The following is a 20,631-nucleotide window of genomic DNA, read 5'->3' as shown; positions in this document are numbered from 1 at the left end:
TTATTGGTAATTGATCATTTACCTGTAATTTGAATGTTGACAATTTGGAGATCCAATTAATGAGATTTGATTGACTTTTTTTTAACCCTTACTTTCTGTTTTAGAATCAATATTGTGTATTGGTTCCTAGGCAGAAGAGCATAAGGGCATAAGTGACTGGCCCAGGGTCACATAGCTAGGAAGTATCTGAGGATAGATTTGAACCTAGGACCACTGAGCTAGCTTGCTGCCTGCCCCCTTTGGTTGAATTTTTAATGAAAACTCTGAACAGTTTACATTTTATACAAATGTGAGTTTTCCTTTATTGTTTAGTAAGAAGTTCCTTTCATAGCTAGATATATTTTTAGGTAATGGTTAATCATGTAAGAATTGCTTTGTGGTGTTTTAACTTGTTTCTGTTATTGCCAATTTAAAAAAAAAGTCTTAATGATGCTTTTTTCATTGTTCTCATTCTCCAAAGACCCTCTTTTCATCCTCTCCTATAGAACTTTCCCTTGTAACAAAGGTATTAAATCAAACAGAGCAACACATTGACCATATCTGACAGCTCAGCCATCATTCAGCATCTCGGTTCCACCACCTCTCTACCAAAACAAGGGGATCATTTTTTCATGACCCATGAAAATGGTTTTGTCCCTGGAAAAAACCTGTCTTAGAAAAAGGTTGTGGACTTGGTGAAGTCAGCCACTAGATATACAGCTATGATCATGAGGCATTTGCATTGATAAAGCCTTAAAAGAACTATTTATTAGCATTTAAAGAATAATGTGATCTGCCTAAGACCTGTTTGGTTTAGGCCCTTGGGCAGGGCTGGGACCAGCCCTTTCATACTTTGACCTTAAAAGAATTGACCCTGGCTTTACATTCTGCCTCTAACCACTTCAGTACACTGCATTAGAATCCACAGCAGCCACAATTTGTAGTCCTTTTTGGAATAACTCCTTGAGTGTCCACTGATAGAAATAATGCTGAAGGTCAGCTTCCTTCTGTGCTGATAAATCAGCACTATGATTACTCTTAAAGCTTGAACACCAGATTATTGGCTTTGGCTTACTTATGAACCCAGTATAAATGCTTTTCTTTAGGAATATTCCAGTAGATAATTGGGGGAGGGCAGGTCATGTGGTTGAGAATATGTTTATTTTACTTAGATGGTTCTGGTGCAACTAGATAATTTAAACGCCCTATTTCTAGTATAACAGTTACAGCATTGCACCTACTGTTTCTCCTCTAACTTCTATCTGTGCTATTTTCCCTTCATTCCTTTCTGCTGTTGTGTTATATAATGTGTTTGGACTCGGCAATCTGTGGATTTGTATTTTCTGGTGAGTGGTATTTATCAATGTAGCATTTCATTCCCTGTGAGTGCTGAGTCTTGTTGGTCATGTATGAACCCATCTTAGAGTTTTCTTCCATCACCTTCTTAGAAATAAGGGGGCCAAACTGGGGGCCTCAGAGCACTTAGATCGGGGGATATTTGGAAAGCTTTTCTAGTACTCCCCAATTTCTACTGGTTTTGTGATCCTGAGGATTTTACTTAATTTTTCTGTGCTCTGGGCAACTCTTCACAAGACCGTAAATTGCTGAGAAGGTGCCAAACTGCATTGATAAAGGGAGAGTCCCCATCAGAGTTCCCTATATCAATCAGATTAGTCGTCTGGTCCCTATGCTTATCCTTTCTGATACAGCATTACATCTGAACAGTGGTGAATGTCTCCCTAATTTCTTAGAAGTGGAATAAACTCTTACTTAGGGTTTCTTTTCCATTGTTAACAATAGAATTAAGTTATCTTTGGAGTCCTCAGGTAATTGCCTACCTAGTGTTCTAGAGCAGTGGTCTCCATAGTGGGGTAGACTAGACAATCCATGAGAGTGCAAGAAAGAATACTAAAACTTCTATTTTTTTTTCCTAAAAAATAATGTTTATTATCTAGATTTACATAGGCACCCTCACTTGATCTTTAGGTCAAACATTGGTTGGTTGGTTCAGATTATTAAGCCCTACCCCACCCCACTCCAAGTTAGCCCCTCTTTAGATCTCATACTTATCACCTTTCTGTCTCATGCTCATTCTGACTCCCACATTTCCAGCATAGCACCCCAGATTTGGGAGCTAGGTCCACTGGGCAGGACTTTGTTCTCTACCAGCTTAGGTCCAGTCTGGGAAGATTGATCTTTTTGATAAAAGGTTGATTTGCAACAGCAAAGTACTGAGTTGTTGTTGCCAGTTTGGTAAAAGAAGGAAGGAGCTAGTAAAATTAGAGATTAGATTAGATCACCTAAAGCATTTAGTGCTAGACACCGTAGTAAACTGCTATGGATACACATTCTAGAAAAAAAAGACAATCCCTGCCCTAAAGGAGCTTATATTCTAATGAAGGGAGACTACCCATAAAAAGGAGCTGGAAAAAGGTGTGGGAAGGAACAAAAGAAGGTGGAGAAGTCCAGAGATTCAGGAGGTTGAGCCAGTTAAAAGAGGGTTACAATTTTCTACAAAGGAGCTAGTCTTAACAGCTTTATTTTTCTTGCTTCTATACTCAGTCACTAAGAGTTGCCTCCCCTGCCTTTTTTCCTTCCCCCACTCTGCCTCTTCTAAGATTTAACCCACTTAGAATACCTCACCTGGGAGAGAGAATTCTAAGAAGGCCACAAAAGGCGTAGATCTCTGATCTGGTGTTGGGAGAGACCATCTTGATTGACAGATGAAGAAGCTAAGTTCCAGAGAGATTGTGACTTGCTCAAGGTCATGCAGGCATCAGAGGGAGGAATTGAACCAGGTCTTCTGACTCCTAAGCCAGTGCTTATTAACACGGATAGACTGAAAGGTGTAAAATTTAGGAAGTAGAAATTGAATTGAGAAAAATTTAGATTGGGATTTTTGCTTTCTTGGCCCTGTTGACATGGTCTTTCAGACAAATTAGAAATGGATTATTTACTTGATGTCATATTGGATCCCATTGCATCCCAATATATATGAACTTGAGTAAATTAGAGAAGGAGATGGACAAAGCTTAATCATCCAAGTCAGAAAGTTTTTAGCAAGTAGTGAAATCTGTACTCTGGGCCCTTTGGTTACAAAGACAACAGCAAAACAACAATTCCTGCCCTCTAGGAGTTCCAATTCTTATAGAGGGAAGTAACATACACAGAGAAGCAAATATGTAATATATACAGAATAAATGTGAAAGAATTCATCAAAAATGAGGGAGGTAGGGGCAGCTGGGTAGCTCAGTGGAGTGAGAGTCAGGCCTAGAGACAGGAGGTCCTAGGTTCAAACCGGGCTTCAGACACTTCCCAGCTGTGTGACCCTGGGCAAGTCACTTGACCCCCATTGCCCACCCTTACCAATCTTCCACCTATAAGACAATACACTGAGGGGTTTAAAAAAAAAAATGAGGGAGGTAGAAAACTGACTGGGCAGCCTGGAAAGGCTTCTTGTAGGAACCTTGGCACTAAGGGCAGTTTTTAATTTATAGGGTTTTTCAGGATTAGGGAGAAAATCCTCAGTGTATAAGAAGATAAACAGTAAAACCAAACCCTTTCACTCCCCAGTCACCTGGTTGATTTTAGAAATGGTATTTGTTGGGTTCATATGATTATAATAGGTAAATCTTCCATCAGTCAGATTAATAGCCATTAAAGCCAAGTATCAAAATAAAACCACACTCCCAAATAAATGCAATGTTAAAAACTAATATTTTCAATATTCATTTCAATAATTTAATAATAATTTTAGTAAGAACAAATAAAGGTTTTATAATACCATGAATAAAATAAAAATCAGCTTAATTTAAGAACTCATCTTCTTGTCCCTGGAAGTTCCTCATCCAAAGGAAACACAATCCCAGTGATTTTATCCTGGCCCTTTCAGCACTTTGGGAAGAACATATTTCCAGAGCTACCTTTCTCTAAAGTGAAGTTCTTCGGGCATGCTGAGTTATTATCAACCATCACAATCCCTTGGCAGAGAGGTTCACTTTGGACTTAAATCGATGCATAAGAAGAAAAAGTCTAAGGAAACCAGAAGCATTTATCAGTGTCCGAGGAACCATGAAAGGAGGAGAGTAAATGAAAGAAATGCATGTAAACCAAAAATACATGTAAAAGCAGAAACTTGGTCCTGGAAGGCTCCTATTATCTCTGTTATGTGACTCTGCCATGTGCGGGTTACTGAAATGTTTTTGTGTGAGTTTCCTTTCATTTTGTGCTAGTCTTCCAGTACAATTTCAGATTCACAAAAGAAAGACCCACAAGCTGTTAACAGTGATAGCAATGATCACTAGTGGTACCTGTGCAGAGGTCAGGGCTTCATATGCACACATGCATAAACATACAAAAATATGTGTGTGTGTGTGTGTGTGTATACACACACACACACACACACACACACACACATATTTCTAGCCTGGCATTCCTTTTGGAGGGCACTGAAAAATTAAGTAATAACAAAAATAGCTGACATAATACTTCTAAATTTTAAGTTTTGTACATCTACATCTAAGTTTTATAAAAACAATTTATAGGGGTAGTGAGATGGTACAGTGGATAACAGTGCCAGGCCTGGGGTTGGGAGGTCTTGGGTTCAAATCTAATGTCAGACATTCCTGATTGTGTGATGCTGGGCAAGTCACTTAACTCTAATTGCTTGTCCCTTATCACTCTTATGTCTTAGAATTGATACCAAGAGAGAAAGTAAGGTTTAAAAATAAAACATTTACAGACATCATTTGGGAGAGCAGTCCCAGGGTGTACATGTTACAGGTATTCTTGCACTACAGCTGAGAGAGGGTAAGCACCTTACCAACTTACGGGTAGGATCACCCAGTAATATGATTGGGCAAGGCAAGGCAGCAAGCATTATTAGCTGCCTCCATTGTACCAGACACTGCTGAGTGCCAGGGAAACAGAGAAAGGCAGAAGACAAGTCCTGCTCCCAAGGAGTGGAAACAATTGCATACATACATGGTCAATTGGTGAGAATCAATAGGCAAAGGCATGAAGAGGGAATCAGAAAAGGCTTCTTGCAGAAAATGTAGAGGTATGATTTGAATGCAGGTCTTCCTGACTCCCAGTGTGCTCTCCCCTTCACTATCAGTCTTGCCAAAAGACATAATTTTTAAGCTGATATTACCATTGCTTAATTTGAAAAACAAAGTGAAATAATATCCTGTAATGCTTTTTTTGGAGAGGAAAACCCTAGAACTTGAAATGCCAGCGGCAGGCATTAGAAATCCCTCAAATGGTCCAGCCCTGGTCCACTGGAAAGAGGAGGATAAATGAAATAAATGCATGTAAACCATCAGTGCCATTGAGCAGTAGATGATAAGATTGGAGGTTTAACATACCTAGAGACCAGTCTGAGCATAATTGACTGGCTGCCTTTTGCCCCAGGCACTTCCTTTCCAGAGCCATTAGTGGCTTCATAGGAAGCTTTCCAGTTTTCCCGGAGCTCACTCATTCAGGATCTCTCAACAAGTGCAGGCTGCTGCCCTTTTTTTTTAAGTCCAATTTCAAGTGTGCCAAGTGATCATGCCCTTCTAGCAGGGATAGGGACTTCTTATGTTCAAGACACTTTCCTGAACATCCTCCCTCAAACTCCTCACCCTCTTGTCCTGCCTTTAGGGTAAAATTAAACATAATCAGTTTTTTCATTTTATCCCAGGCAAGCCTTCTCCCCTTTAAAACATGCATACACTTCAGATTTGCAGGTCCTTTTGTTCTCTCCTGTCCTTGTAATCTAAGTACCGTGCTTGGGATTTGCTTCAGCTTCTCATAATCCTCTGGCCGTAAGGGACCCCAAATGGAATTCATTGCAGTGAGGGAAATAGATTCTTTTGTCATATTGAAGGGAGATGCAGAAAGGGATCCATGGGACACAAGGTCTAGCTGTTAAGAGGTTCCTGAACTTTTGTTTCCATGGATTAAAAAGTATTTCCTATGAAGAACTTAGAATGTGTATGTACAGCCAAATCTTGTACATGATCGCACGTTTAAGTTCTGCTCTCTCCCAAGCAGATACTTACAGGGCCTCCCCTTCAATCACTGCTTCCCAATATATCCACCCCTGTATGCTCTCACATTGCATCTCTGGGCACAGTAGACAGTTTTTCTTTCCCTCCTCCAAAGACTGTTTAAAAGTAGATTATCCTTGGGGCCAGTGTGGCACTGTGACAACCTAAAGAAAGGCCTGTTCAAGGAGGAGATAAACTAAGAAGAGGGACTACAGCGGTTATATAGGGACAGCTAGAGGACTCAGTGGATAAAGCCCCAGGCCTAGAGTCAGAAGAACCTGGGTTCAAATCCGGTCTCAAAAACTTCTGTGTCACTTAACCCCAGGCTTAGCCTGGCCCTTACCCTTTTGTCTTAGGTAGTTACTAAGACAGAAAGTAATGATTATTTTTTTTAAGTTATATATTTTTTGGAGTTTGTTTTTGTTTTTAAATGAACAAGACAGATTTTCACCTCTTCCAAGTCACCACTTTGGTGGGCAGCAAAAAGCTTTTCCTCACCCCCTACCCAGCTCAGTGATCACCTTTAGAATCCTCAGCACATGCCTTGGAACTATCTCTAGAGGGACAAATCTGGAAGGAGGGAGAGGAGGCCAGCTTTTGGCAACAGCCCTTTAGAAGGCTTTCCCACCCAAGTCTAGAAACCAAGCTGGCTCACATCATTTAAACAAGATATGGGAAAGTGGGGGGAAGATTGTTTCCAAAATGTTTTGATCAGTGACAGGCAGCATCATTGAAATGAGTGCACTACCTCCCATGGTGACACCCTAAGGGATCATACACCAAGTTTTATTCTGAAGTCTTTGAGAAGCCCGACTTAGGAGGTTACAGTGGGTGCATGGCACACTCCCACCCATTTCCCCTGGAATTGAGTGCTGAGGGGACAAGATCATAAGATGGGCGTTCCTTTCATTACAAAGTCACAAAGCCAAAGGCTTAGCTGACCATTAGCTTGTGGTTATTGAGGCACCCATCATCCAGCCCAGGTTTTTTGGCTAATCAGAATGCTACCTCCTTCCCTGCCCCATCACTGCCCTCATCTCCCTTGTAAGAGGGAGCACGTTCTTTGCTTCCACCTAATCTGGTGGCTTAATCTGATTGCTACAGTCTCATCCAAATGGCTATTTTCAGTCCAGAAAGCTGTCCCTGCCCCTCTGTTCTGCTGGAGTGATTAATTCAGTAACCTGAGACCTCTCTGCAGTTCTCAGCATTTAGTATTTTCCCCTGTGAGGCCTGGAGGCTGCCAGGTGATGGATGTGGGAGGAGATGAGATAATCAGGCTCAGCAGATTTCAGGGTTCTCCAAGCTCATCTGTGCAGCCTTTTGGAGAGCTGTGGATAAAAAAGAACTCAATAGAAGAGACCCTGGAGACTCGGGAATCACTGAGTTTATGCCACCCTCAACACTAAGACTGAGAACTCGATAGCAAAGTCACTCTGGCTCACTGAATAGTAAAGGCACAATCCTAATGAGTCTTATCCTGTGTTCCGAGAACCTCACCAGAGGTGGCCTGGGAATTCAGTGTTTCTGTCCAGGTTTTACATTTTTAAGTTTCCTCAGTATCAGCTACTAAATGCAGCAGAAATGCCTCTCTGTACTGGTGAGCAATTCCAGCTTTGTAACTCTAGAATGCATGTAAACAATTCCTAGAAAAAAACATTTCCTAGAAGAGCCAGCCAATAGAGGCAGAGGATTTTTTCTGTGACAAGGCACAAGTGTGCTTGTTCCAGGCAAGGGAGTTTTCCTTTACCTTTAAACAAGAGTCAGTCTCCCGTTTCAGAGGCTGCTGCACAGAAAGGTCAGGATGGGGTGTTGCACAAGGAGCTTGAAGGTGCCCTTTACAGATGGGCTCCTGTTTCACGGAGAACTACACTGGAACTGCTGCTGGTGGCCACCGTGCATTCAGCCCTCTGCCATAAGTAATGTGTTCTTGGTTGGGGAGATGTAGCAGTGTTCCCTTTGCCCTCCACTGCTCTGATGTCTGTCCTGGCGGCCGCCAGAGGGCTCCCCAGAGAAGCACCTGAGACGAGCCTGGGATTGTGGCTGCCTAGAAACTTACTTGAAACACAACTGGCTTGACCTTGCTGGGTCATCTTGCCCTTACCAAAAATATAAGCTTCAGAAGCCTGATGTTTGCCCAGCAGTGTCAGTGCTGAGAAAGGCCCTCTCAAATACTGGCTGGAAAAGAGGGATTTGCCAGTTTCTTCTGAGAATAGACCATTATGCCTTCTGTATAATACATTATCAGACTGTTAATATAAAAGCTACTAACTGGGCCTGGTGAGGAACAAAGTGGGCAAGGAAGGCTCTGAGTACCCTTGGGGCATTCACCTTTAGGCCAAATGACTTGGAAGAAGTAAAAATACAAAAGCACCCACATTTGACCCTTGTTTTTAAAAATCTGACTCTGGGAAAATAGTTCAATTCGAGTTTGTGTGATTTTTGCTTACCAAAAAAAAAAAAAAAACAACTGCCCCCTCTAATGTCCCTGCCTTTCTCACTTGTCTTTAGGCCCTCCTGGCTGCCTCTCTGCTGCCTACAAGCATGCCCATGTCCCCCTAGCCTCCCTACCCCATCCATCCATCCATCCTTACTGTGACGGTCTTCCCACATAAATCTCCTGCCTTTTATGACCAAACTCCTTGACAAGGCTGTGGACAATAGGTGTCTCCACTTCTCCCACTTTCTTCTTAACCCTCTACAGTTTGGCTTCCAAATTTACCTCAACTAAAACTGCTCTCCCAAAGTTATTAATGATTTCTTACTTGCCAAATCTAATATCCTTTAAAAAAAATTTTTTTAAACCTTTACCTTCTGTCTTAGAATTGATTCTAAGTATTGGTTCCAAGGCAGTGATAAGAGCTAGACAGTTGGGATTAAGTGACTTGCCCAGGATCATACAGCTAGGAAGTATCTGAGACCAGATTTGAATCCAGGTCCTCTCAACTCAAGGCCTGGCTGTCTATCCATAGAGCTACCTCTTCATATCCTTTTCTCAGTCTTCACCCTTGACCTCTGTGCAGCCCCTGACACTGTCAATCACCTTCTCTTTAAACTCTTTTCTCACTGGTTTTCAAAACACTCTTGTCTTCGGATTCTCCTCTGACCTCTTTGACTGCTCCTTCTCAGTCTCCTTTGCTAGATCTTCATCTGAGTCACATATGCATCCGGACCATGACTGTCCTGCTAACCTGACTGTTCCTCCAGGTTCTACCCTGGGCCCTCTCCTCTTCTCCGGTTTACTTGATAATCTCATCAGCTCCCATGGATTGAGTTATCTTTTTTTTGCTGGTGACTCTCATGTCTCCAACTGCCTATTAGGCATCTCTAGCTGGAATATACTGTAGACAACTTAAATAAATTCAGCGTGTCCCAACAAACTGGACTCCTTATCTTTCCCCCATTCTCTTCCCTTCTTCTAAACTTCCCTTTTACTATTGAGGGCACCATCATCCCCCCCCCCCCAGCCCCATCATATCTAATCTGTCACCAAGGCCTATTGATTTTACCTTCTAATATCTCTCTCCTACGCTCCCTTCTCTCCTCTGATACCGCTTCCTCTCTGGTTCAGGTCCTCATCTCCTCACTCTAGACTATCCCAGTAGTCTGCTGGTTGGTCGTCCTGCCACGAATTTCTTCCCATTCCAATCTATCCTCCACTCAGAGGCCAAAGTGATTTTCCTAAAGCTTAGGTCTGACCATCACCCAACTCAAGAAGTACTAATGGCTCCCCATCATCATCATCAGGAACAAAGGGAAAATTCTCTGCGTGCCCTTTAAAGCCTTCTCTTTCCCCTTCCCTTCCCTTTCCAGCCTACTTACACCCAACAGCTCCCATTAGATACTCTGTGATTCTGTGACACAGATCTCCGTGCCCTTCCTAGAACAAGACTCTGAGTCTCCTAATCTGGGCATTTTCACTGACTGGCCCCTCTGCCTGGCATCTCTCTCTCTTCATCTCTACCTCTTGGCTTCCTGGTTTTCTTCAAGTCCCACCAGTTCTCCTGATCCCTCTTCTAGTATCTTCCCTCTGTTGATTCTTTCTTATTGTTCCTGTATATAGTTTATACAATTGTTAGTGTATTGTCTTCTTCATTAGACTTGGAGCTCCTTAAGGGCAGAGACTGTCTTTTGCCAAGTGCTGTGGCATATAGTAGGTGCTTAGTGAGTGTTTTTTGACCAACTGGCAAAAAGGAACTTCACTTTCTGAAATAGTTCATAAGAATCTCTTGGTTACTTGTTAAAGCTCCCTGAAACTGGTGTTAGTAGTCATCATCCATTATCTGCGGCCCCGAAGAGCTTGGACAGGAAAGCATATGGGAAAAAACCAACCAAAAAAACCCCAAAGTGGTAGTTTGAATTTCAGCTACCAAGAGGTCTTTGGAGTCAAGGCTGATTTTTGTGAAAACCTAGCTAAGACAGCATCAGAGATTTTGGGATTCAAAGTTATGTGACTTAACTAACCAAAGAGACCCCTGTTGTCATTGGTGAGGGATTCCCCTGTCTGGGACAAAATGTCATTTCACCCTTGAAAGCATTTCCCTTCTTCCTTCCATTTATCCACACACTCAACATGGCCAGCACTTCTGATAAAATCATTTCATTTCATTGAATAGTAACTGACATTTACAAAGTGCTTTACAGTTTGCAAAGCGCTTTATATACATTTTAGAATGTGTTGAACTACCCTCCTGTTTATTGATGCATGGCAAAGAAGTCTTCTGGTCTTAAAATACTCTCCCTTTAAATAAATTTACTGTATTGGTCCAAATAGAAGCTGCACCATTAAAATAAGATTAAAAAAAATTCTTACTTTCTGTCTTAGAATTGACACCAAGGTTCCAAGACAGAAAGCACAGTAAGGGGTAGGCAGTTGAGATGAAGTGACTGGTCCAGGGCCACAAAGCCAGGAAGTATCTGAGGCCAAATTTGACCCTAGGACCTCTTGTCTCTAGACCTGGCTATCTCTATACACTGGGCCACTTAGCTGCCTCAAAACAACATGTTTTTGAAAGGAAAAAATAATGACTTCTACCCTGTTCCTTTTTTCCTAGCCACTTCATCAGAAATGAAAAGCCTAATGCTCAGGGCTCTGAGTACCCTTAACACAAATGGGCCATATGCTCACTTGTCTCCTCTCCTCTCCTCTCCTCTCCTCTCCTTCCTTCCAACTTTCAGCTCTGTTCCTAATAAAGCAAGCCCTTTAGGGAACAAATTTGGAGAGCCTAAATACAAGCTCACTGCTACACTGGGGTTCAGCAATTCTTGTCTCCCTCCCCCACCCCATTTTATCTTCCATTTCAGGGCAGAATAGCCCTAAAACTGAGGTCATCTGTCTATAAATGGAGAGAAGAGTCCAACTGCAAATTTGTGTTGAATAAATACAAACTCTTCCTATGACCTATCTGTAGTGTCTTTTCCAGCCCCAAATGTGATGGCAGAAGGAAGACTTTTGCTATCTTTGCAGTGAGCCTCCTTTCTCTAAAGGATTGAGGGATTGAATATGAGTTCATTGTGATAGGAAATGCAGGGATAAGGAAAGTCCTTCTCTCAGGGAAGGTTAGCTCCTTCTCTGCAGGTGGTTACTCTGAGCCTGCAAGAGGAGAGGACCTGCCTCCTTACGCTGCAGCCCTGGCAGCAGAGAAGTGCTTCTTGGGCATCTCTAGCCAGAGGGAAGCTATTGCTATAGTTTCTGCTCCTTCCTGCTGCTTAGACCAGGGAAGCCTAAGTAACTAAGATTGTGACCATAGAGACTGCCCACAAGTTTTATACAAAAGAGATTTTTTGGGGAAAAGTACAGCCTGTGTTTGGACCAGATTGTCTCCTGGATGACTAACCATACTTATTCATGGACTCTAGGACTAGTCTGTTTTTTTGGGGGTGGGCAGAAGAGATTATTAAGATGTAATAAATCTCATCGGTCCATCCTGGTTTCTCGTGTTTGAGTGGTAACTAATTTTTTTAAGTTTGCTGATCCCCAGCAGCTTGGCAGTGACTCTTTCTTGCTTAGTTTCAGGCCCAGGGCATATTGTCTTGCTGACAGTGATGAGGAGTCCTCCAGTGCCGGCTCCTCCGATGAAGAAGATGCTTCAGAACTGGTTGGTGGAGACAAGCAGCTGGCTCCAGGAACTGAAGGGTTTGTGGTTTCAAACATTTTCCCCTCTTCCTGCCTGCCCCCATCCTACATGTTTCAGTGAATTCCTTGACTGTAGACTTTGCTGAATTGAGAGCTTTGAGCTTTAATAGCCAACGTGTCAGTGCTTAAAATCTGAGCCCTAAAGCTAAAAGCTTCAAAAAAACTGCTTTTAAGAAAGAAAACATGATGGTGATTTGATAAAATTAAAATTGAGTTTAAATCAGGGTCATTAATTTCCCTTGTTATAACAGTGATATTAACAAGAATGTCATAGTATTCCAACTAGATGTGTAATGCTTGAGAAGTTTGGTTGTTTCGGTTTTTAAACCTTTTTTTAAACCCTCACCTTTTCTTAATATCAGTTCTAAGAGAGAAAAGCATTAAGACTATGGGCAGAGTTAAGTGATTTGCTCAGGGTCACATAGCTAGGGAATGACTAAGGCCAGATTTGAACCCAGGTCCTTTCAACTTCAGGCCTGATGCTCAGTACTATTTGGCTACCCCACTTCAGAAGTTTTAAAAAGAAATTAATTTGTGAGATGCTTTTGGCCATGATGAAATACAATATCTGCTTGTACTGCCTTTTTGGGGGAGGGGGTAATCATCAAATCTCACTTTCTAAGTGTCTTCTCAGAGTAGGTGGAATATTTCTTTTTTAAATCAGACCTGTGATTCCATTGGTGTGACCAATTCCCTGAAAGGAAACTCCTCCACCTGTGCAGGTCACAGATCATGCAGATCCACAACTCGCCTGTAACTAAGAGAGTCTTCAAGAGTGCCTGGGTCATTGGGAGGATTTGTTTGTGGTACATGTCAGAAATAGAGCTGACCTCAGGATTTAGGATGCCAAGGCCCGCCCTCTAGCATGCTGCTTCTCAATATGGAAGAGAGGGAGAGGCAGCAGGTTAGTTCAGTGGATTGAGCGACAGGCCTAGAGATAGGAGGTCCTGGGTTCAAATGTGGCCTCAGACACCTCCTGGCTGTGTGACCCTGGGCAAGTCACTTAACCCCAATTACCTACTCTAGAACTGATACTAAGAAATAAGATTAGAGTTTTTAAAAAAAAGACGAAAAAAAGGCTAGGAACTAAACCTATGAATATATCATCATAGGAAGCCCACAGATAAGGAGACTCCTTTCAGGGGAGATTAGCACCTCTTCAGCAAAAGGTCTCAGAGAATTTCCTAGAATTATGAAGTGACTCGTCCAGGGTCACACAGCCAGGATATGGCAGAGGCCAGACCAGAGCCTAGGGCCTAATGGTTCCCAGGCCAGCTCTGTCCACTCTGCCTCAACTGCCCCAGGGTCAGAATATGGCCAGTGTAACTGAAAGTTCTCCCTCATGTGCCCCTAGAACTGGATGGCTTCTGAAAGAACAGAGCTTCCTATAGTAACTCTATTTTTCCTATTCTGAATTTGAAGGTATGTTGGCGGATACCGGACAAGTAAGATTATGAGGTTCGTGGACAAAATCACCAAGTCAAAATATTTCCAAAAAGCAACTGAGACCGAGTTTATTAAAAAGAAGATTGAGGAAGTCTCAAATACACCACTGCTTCTGACTGTCGAAATCCAAGAATGTAAAGGAACCTTAGCAGTTAACATTCCGCCTCCTCCAACTGACCGGATATGGTAGGTTGAGCCACACAGTGCCCCTCCTTTTGGGTGGGGGGGTGCCTTACTTTGAGGTTCAGAAGTCCTGGCTCTCTTAATTGTCTCATTACTGAAAGCAGCCCAATCCCAATACAGGAACACCAAATGGTTTCTCATGGACTCATCATGGTTTTGTTTAGTTTAATGATAACTCACTAGGGTTTGGTTTCACTTTGGATCCATGTAAGGATTGGTCCTCGTACATTAGAAAAATCTCATTTTCAGCGAGTGGAAGGCCTAGCTGCTTCACACGCCCCCACCCTGGACAATGCCAGAATATTGAGCTGTGTGGTGACAGGGAAGAAGAGAATTGTGTCTGTGGCTGCAGTGGCCCCAGCCCTGGTACATCACTTTATCCCTTGCACCAGGACTCATCTTTCAGTAAGACATTATCCACCTAGAAGAGGTTGGGTCAGGAACTGCTTGGAGATCCACATACCAGTATATTTATTGACGGACATTTATTGAAGGACATTTATTGAATTAGAGATGCTGGATTATATTCTCAGGCAGAGTGACTTGTAAGAAAATGATCTAACTTTAAAAAACATTATTCATGCTCTTGTTCCCTTCCCACCATACCCTCCCTGGGCATAGCCATACAGTGGGATGGCAAGTTCTATAAGGACAGAAGAAACATAGATGTGTTTTTAGGCATCAGGAAAGAAGCCAGACAGTAGGGAGAGTTTGAAGAGAAGAGAGAGAATGGGAATATAATCATGGATACACTCTACTAGCAAAGGCAGGAAGGGATAGGATTAAGGGTGGCTATAGAGGGGGGCCAGCTTTGGCACAAAAGGAAGTAAAGGGGATAGTGGGCTAAGTCACACTGAATGATGGGAAGATGAGGCGAGGAGGGAGAGATGGGATGTGGGAGGGTGGGCTTGAAACTACATTAATAGAGCTGTAAAATTGTCTGACCTGTCTAGATTCCAGTTTTGTTTTTGTTTTTCTAATCATGCAAGCATGACAGCAATTCTAGCAAGGATTAAGCCAACAGCCTTGCAGGGAGAGACCCAAGTTACTCAAGGCTCAGGGAATTAATTGTTTTTAAACTGTCCATACCTTTTGACCCAGCAATCCAAGTCTTGGGCATATATATGCTTCAAAGAAGTCTAAGAGATGATGGGCAAGTATATATCAATTAATCAAGCATTTATTAAGCACCTACTGTGAGTGAGGTATTCAGGTTACAAATACAAAGCTGAGATGATTCCTCCTGTCAAGAACCTTATATTCTACAGGGATATAATTAGGAAACAACTAAGTAAATACAAAATATACAAGAGGAGAGGGTAACTCACAGTTGGGAGAACCTCTTGAAGGAAGTAATGCTTGTGCTGGGCCTTGAAGGGAGGAAGAGCATCCTAGGGGTGAAAGTCAGCCGGAGAAGAGATGTTATACACGAATCACTGAAAGGGGGCCAACCTGGTGGGAGAATGAGTTAGTGGGAGTAATGTCTGATCCGACTGAAAAGATCGGCTGGAGCCAGATGGAGAAAGGCTCTAAATGTCAAAGAGAGGGGATTGGAGTTTATCTTTCATCCTGTGGGCAGGGAAACCACTGAAGCTTCTGGCATAGGGGAACAACATGGTCAGATCTGCATTGAAGAATAGCATTTTGGCAGCTGAGTAGAAGGTGGATCAGAGAGGGGAGAAACCTGAAGGAGGGGGCTTCAGACCAAAATATTCATAGCACTGGGTAGTAGCAAATAATTGGAAACAAAGTGAGTGCCATCTGTTGGTGAATGGCCAAGAAAAATATGGCACATAAATGTGATGAAATAGTATTGTACAATAAGAAATTATGGGTAAGAGAAATGCATGAAAATTTACTTGAATTGGGGCAGCTGGGTGGCTCAATGGATAGAGAGCCAAGCCTAGAGACAGGAGATCCTGGGTTCAATTTTGGCCTCAATCACTTCCTAGATGTGTGACCCTGGACAAGTCATTTAACCCCCTCTGCCTTGGGACCAATACACAATATTGGTTCTAAGATGGAAGGTATGGGTTTTTAAAAACAAAAACATTTACTTGAACTGATGAAAAGTAAAATAAACAGAACAAGGGAATAGAATACATCGTGAAATACACAGAATACACAATGAAAATCTCACTAAGAGGAAATTAGACTCTGAGTAACTGAAAAACCAAATCAAGGAACTTATTTCTTTCCTCTCAGCAGAGAAATGGGAGACTACTGAGACACAGAATATCTTATACATTGTCAGGTAGAATTACCATATTGAATATTTTAACTTGTTTTTCTCTGCCATGGAAGAGTTGGGAAATAACCAGAATGTCTAGTTTTTAGATAAAAGGCACTTTTAAAAAACAACACTGTCAGGGCAGCTAGGTGACACAGTGAATGGAGTGCCAGGCTTGGAGACAGGAGGTCCTGGGCCAAGTCACTTAGCTCATTTGCCTAGCCCTTACCACTCTTCTGTCTTAGAGTTGTTGCTAGAACAGAAGGTAATGATTTTTAAAACAAACAAAAACATTTTAAAAATAAAATAAGTACTGACCCAGGAAGCCTTTCCAAAGTTGCCAGTGCAGCTTTTCAGTGCCACAGCAAACAAAAGCTACCAGCAATTAGTGCAGAGAAGTCATTCTAGAATCTATCAATTATCAGAATCCTCCCAACCCTGGCTGGCCTTCTAACAGCTGCCACAGAACTCTAAAGCAGGAGTGAAGGATAGCCTTCTATTTGCCATGTGCTATTTTTGTTCCCTGTAGGTATATTTTGAGGAATTCAATGGTAGAATTGAAGTGGGAATTTGTTCATTCATTCATTTGGCATCATAGATAGCACAGAGATATTTAAAGGATAAAAATGGAATTAAGAGGAGCTTTCTGTACTTGAATCAATATTAACTTGGTGTGTCTATCAGGTTGTATTTTAAATAGTATTAAAAACACTATTATTTTTCATGCATAGTCCACATTTTTGTGGCAGCCCATGCAGGAGAGAAATTGTGTTACTGTATTTGTGTTTTCTTTAAAGGTATGGCTTCCGAAAGCCACCACACGTGGAGCTGAAAGCTCGGCCAAAACTTGGTGAGAGAGAAGTGACTATAGTTCATGTGACTGATTGGATAGAAAAGAAACTGGAACAAGAATTTCAGGTGCGTTATGTCATCTAGCTTTTTGAGTCATTGTAAACTTTTTCAGTTCTTAGCCGTACAAAGAGTAAATGTTACTAATACAGTCAATGAGGTCTCAGGAGCTCTCTGCCAAAATCTTAAAACTGTTTTCCTATCTGCCTTACCCAGGGGGACCCCCCCCCCTCCTTGGGAGCCAGATCAGTCCACTTGGGAGTAAAGTTCACTCAGGCTGCCTCTCTCTAGTTTGTGGTGAAGGTAGAACTCTTAACTCAGGTTCCTTATTTCCCAATCCAGTGTTCTTTCATCTTTTACTCTGACTCTTCCGCAGAGTTCCTGATTCTTCCTCAACTTTCACAGGCCTAGGAAGAGGAAGTGGGCGGTTTGAGGCATGCCTTCATGCCCACATCTTTCCTTTTTCTTGCTCCCAGATCCAAGTTTAGGAGTTTGGAGGTTTTTTGTTTTGTTTTGTTTTGGCAGAGAGAGGAGAAAGAAAAGAGGGAGAAGGGTTGTGATTAAGAATTTTAAGATGAGGTAAGGATTTGAGGGATAACCTCTGCTAGAGAGCAAAACAGGTCTGTCTAAGACTGTGTTCTCCTGCCCATCCGTATCATCAGAAGAGTTTGAATTTATTAGCACTTTGAGGTTTGCAAAGCACCCTACGTAGTGTTCTTGTCTTGGCCAACAGAGGCAAATTACAGGTTCTAGGTAATCTGGAATATCTACACATTCAGAGTCAGTCATTGGCCAGCTGCTATGTCATGCTCAAGACAAAAATTTTTAGGGAATTTATTAAGCTTTAGTTGGGAACGTCATTGTAAAAATGAACATATTTCATCTAGCCATAGTGAGTCAAACACACACAGCCAGTGATTGGTCATTCACCTGCTACTCATGGGAAAAGTGGATTCCAAATAGTAAATTTGAAATGTAGAAAGTCCTTTGTAACAAAGTCCTTTGAAAGTCATGTGAATTGGGTTACAGCCCAGGTAACTTTATGCCCCTCAATCACTACCTGTGACTTAACTACTATCATATGCAGCTTATGGAGAGACAAAAATCACAGTTTCTTCTATGGATCTGAACTTGGAACCAAAGGCCTCGAGTCCACCTTTTATCTAGGCCCACATAAGTTCTTTGTGCCTGTCTTTGTTCCTTGGTGATTCTTCAACTTCGGTCAGGTATCGAGAGCAATATTTTGCCATTTCTAGCTTACCTGATTAAAATTGTTGCAAGCTGACCTTTTAAAATCTTTTCTTCAGACATGAGACATAATGGGGCAGTGAGGTGGCCCAGAGGAAAGAGTTGCAGGCTTGGAGTTGGGAGGGCCTGAATTCAAATGTGACCCTTCCTAGCTGTGTGATTCTGGGCAAGGCTCTTAACCCTGATTGCCTAGCCCTTACCCTTCTGCCTTAGAGTTGTTACTGAGGGTTTTAAAAAAAGAGAGAGAAGTTCAGAATGTGTAGAGAAAGTCTATGACCTGAGTCTGACTAAAGCAGAATGGAGTAGGATGACTTTCTTGCTTAGGGAAAACAAGATGGAACTACTTTGGCAAACTCACAATTTCTAAATCCATCACATGTTTTCTCTCGTGCTACTTACAGAAAATTTTTGTCATGCCAAACATGGATGATGTTTATATCCCAATAATGCACTCAGCCATGGATCCCCGGTCAGCTTCCTGTCTGCTCCCAGATCCACCCGCGGAAGCTGCTGATCAACTGTGACGTGTCAAGACCTGCGGTTTACAGTATTAAGAGATTGATTAATCATCAAGGTTTTTGGTTCTTTGAGCTGTGTTGTAGTTGTGCCCTTCACTTGTGCCAGAGATTCCCCCAAAGGCCTGCTTCTGCCATGCCTCCCCCTGCCTGTTCCCATTCCACTGTGAGGCTTCTCTCCCGGGGCGGGCTGTGAAGCTTCGCCTTGGGCGCAGTCAGGAAGCCCCGTCCCAGCCCATGCAGGAGATCTAAGCACTCAAAAGATAAGAGTTGGAGATGTTGCCTCTGTGGACCACAACAAATGCCTTGGCAACACAGGGACAAGCAGAGTTGAAGCGGAGGGAAGGGAAGACCCCCATCTCTCCTCGGCTCCCCCGGCGCTGGTCCTCAGGCAGCCTCGGTACAAAGGAACTGCTTCCTGCAGCCTCGTGTGGAGCAGCCCCAACCCCTACCCCCCCGCTTCCCCTCGCAGTAATTCTGATGCTGAGGGGCGCAGGGTGCTCTGAGAGTGATTTCTTTGGCAGCGAGGAGTTAGGCCTAGCAACCTTTTTCACATTAAATTGCGCATTTTTGGAAGCAAGTAGCCATAAAACATATACACACACTAACACACTCTCAGCCAGGGTGGGGATGTTGGGCTTCTGTGATACAGGCAAAGCCATGAGATCAAACCATACCAAGCCTTTTTTACCAGTGAGGTACAATCACAGTGCTTTGTAACTTCTCTGAATGTTTTTTTGAAACATGAGCACACATGAAAATGTCTAACATTGCACCCAGTGACCAGAAAGATCCAATTTTTCCACATGTAGAAAGAATCTCGGTACCACGGGGGGTGGGATGACCTTTGTACTTCACAGGTTTCCCACCCAGTGTTTACTCTGTTATGCCTGGAAGTTTTATATAGGAATTAAAATGCTTACTAAAGTTAATCGTAAACTGGTTTTAGGAATAGTTTTAGGAACAGTTTCTTTTTCTAAATAATGGCCAAAATTGAAAGAGAGCTGCTCCTGAATTCTTATCCCATTGGGAGATTTAAAACCAAAAGTTGCATAATATTGGAACACTACATAGCTGAGAATAAGCATTTGTGACATCTCCTTAATGTTGCCAAATTTACTCTGTGTATGTGTCAGAATGTTAATTTAGTTTCAGAAAGACGACCTTATTTTTTATGTTGTGTTCAAAGCAGCATTCAACCCAAATCAAAATGGCCTTGTGTGACTTTGGATAATTTACCACACCTGACATGACTGAGCTGATAGTGGAGGGTTTGAAAAGGAAAAACAAAAAACATGCACCTTGCCTGAATGTGATTTAAAGAGAGCATTTAATATATTGAAGAAAATTATATTTGAACACTTATTTTGGTTACTTTTAATTGCATTATATCTGACTAAATTCCTATTCCCTGACCATTCCAGTTTGTGTCCAGTTCTGATTTCTCATTATGTAGGCTTATCTGCCTTTCATAAAGTCCGCATGTCTTGTTCACTGGTCTTTATGATTTGATTTTTGTGCAATAACTAAAAATAAAAGGACTAGGTGCATTATTGTGTAGAGATTACACATGTCTGTATCCTATTGCACTTAATCAGAAGTATGTGGGGAATTACAATCACTTGCATTGTCTCACAGAATAAATATCTAAACCAGAGCATCTCATTTATGTTTCCTTGTTTTTCCAAATAGAGCCAGAATATATGGCCTAGACTGCTTAGAATAAAACCTGGAAATCCAGCTCACTTGTCACTTGAATTCTCTACTCCAACTATGTTAGGAGATGCTAAGCCAAAGCAGAACATATGTAAAACTGGCTACTTTTTTCTTTGTCTCCCCAGGGCCTAGCATGGTGCCTTGTGAGTTTGTTGTTATTTAGTCATTTCAGTCAGACTCCATTTGAAGTCTTTTTTGTAAAGATCCTGGAGTGGTTCACCATCTCCTTCTCCAGCTCATTTTACACATGAGGAAAATGAGGCCAACAGGATTAAGTGACTTGCCTAGGATCATACAGCT

General features: G+C 42.2%; 1 protein-coding gene across 1 annotated transcript in view; it reads left to right on the top strand.

Moving 5' to 3' along the window:
- TEX2 (testis expressed 2) overlaps positions 1–20,264 on the top strand; it is a 149,057-nt gene extending 128,793 nt beyond the window's left edge. Inside the window, exons 10-13 of the mRNA XM_044673531.1 lie at positions 12,019–12,144; positions 13,567–13,776; positions 16,801–16,921; positions 18,502–20,264. Of these exons, the coding sequence (XP_044529466.1) occupies positions 12,019–12,144; positions 13,567–13,776; positions 16,801–16,921; positions 18,502–18,624 (580 nt within the window). The 3' untranslated portion in view covers positions 18,625–20,264. The remainder of the gene's footprint in view (positions 1–12,018; positions 12,145–13,566; positions 13,777–16,800; positions 16,922–18,501) is intronic.
- The last annotated feature ends 367 nt before the right edge of the window (positions 20,265–20,631 follow it).

Source organism: Gracilinanus agilis, chromosome 4 (assembly GCF_016433145.1).
Source record: "Gracilinanus agilis isolate LMUSP501 chromosome 4, AgileGrace, whole genome shotgun sequence".
Taxonomy (NCBI): Eukaryota; Metazoa; Chordata; class Mammalia; order Didelphimorphia; family Didelphidae; genus Gracilinanus; species Gracilinanus agilis.
Note: the sequence above shows the minus strand (reverse complement) of the source record. Positions and strands in the feature narration are given on the sequence as shown.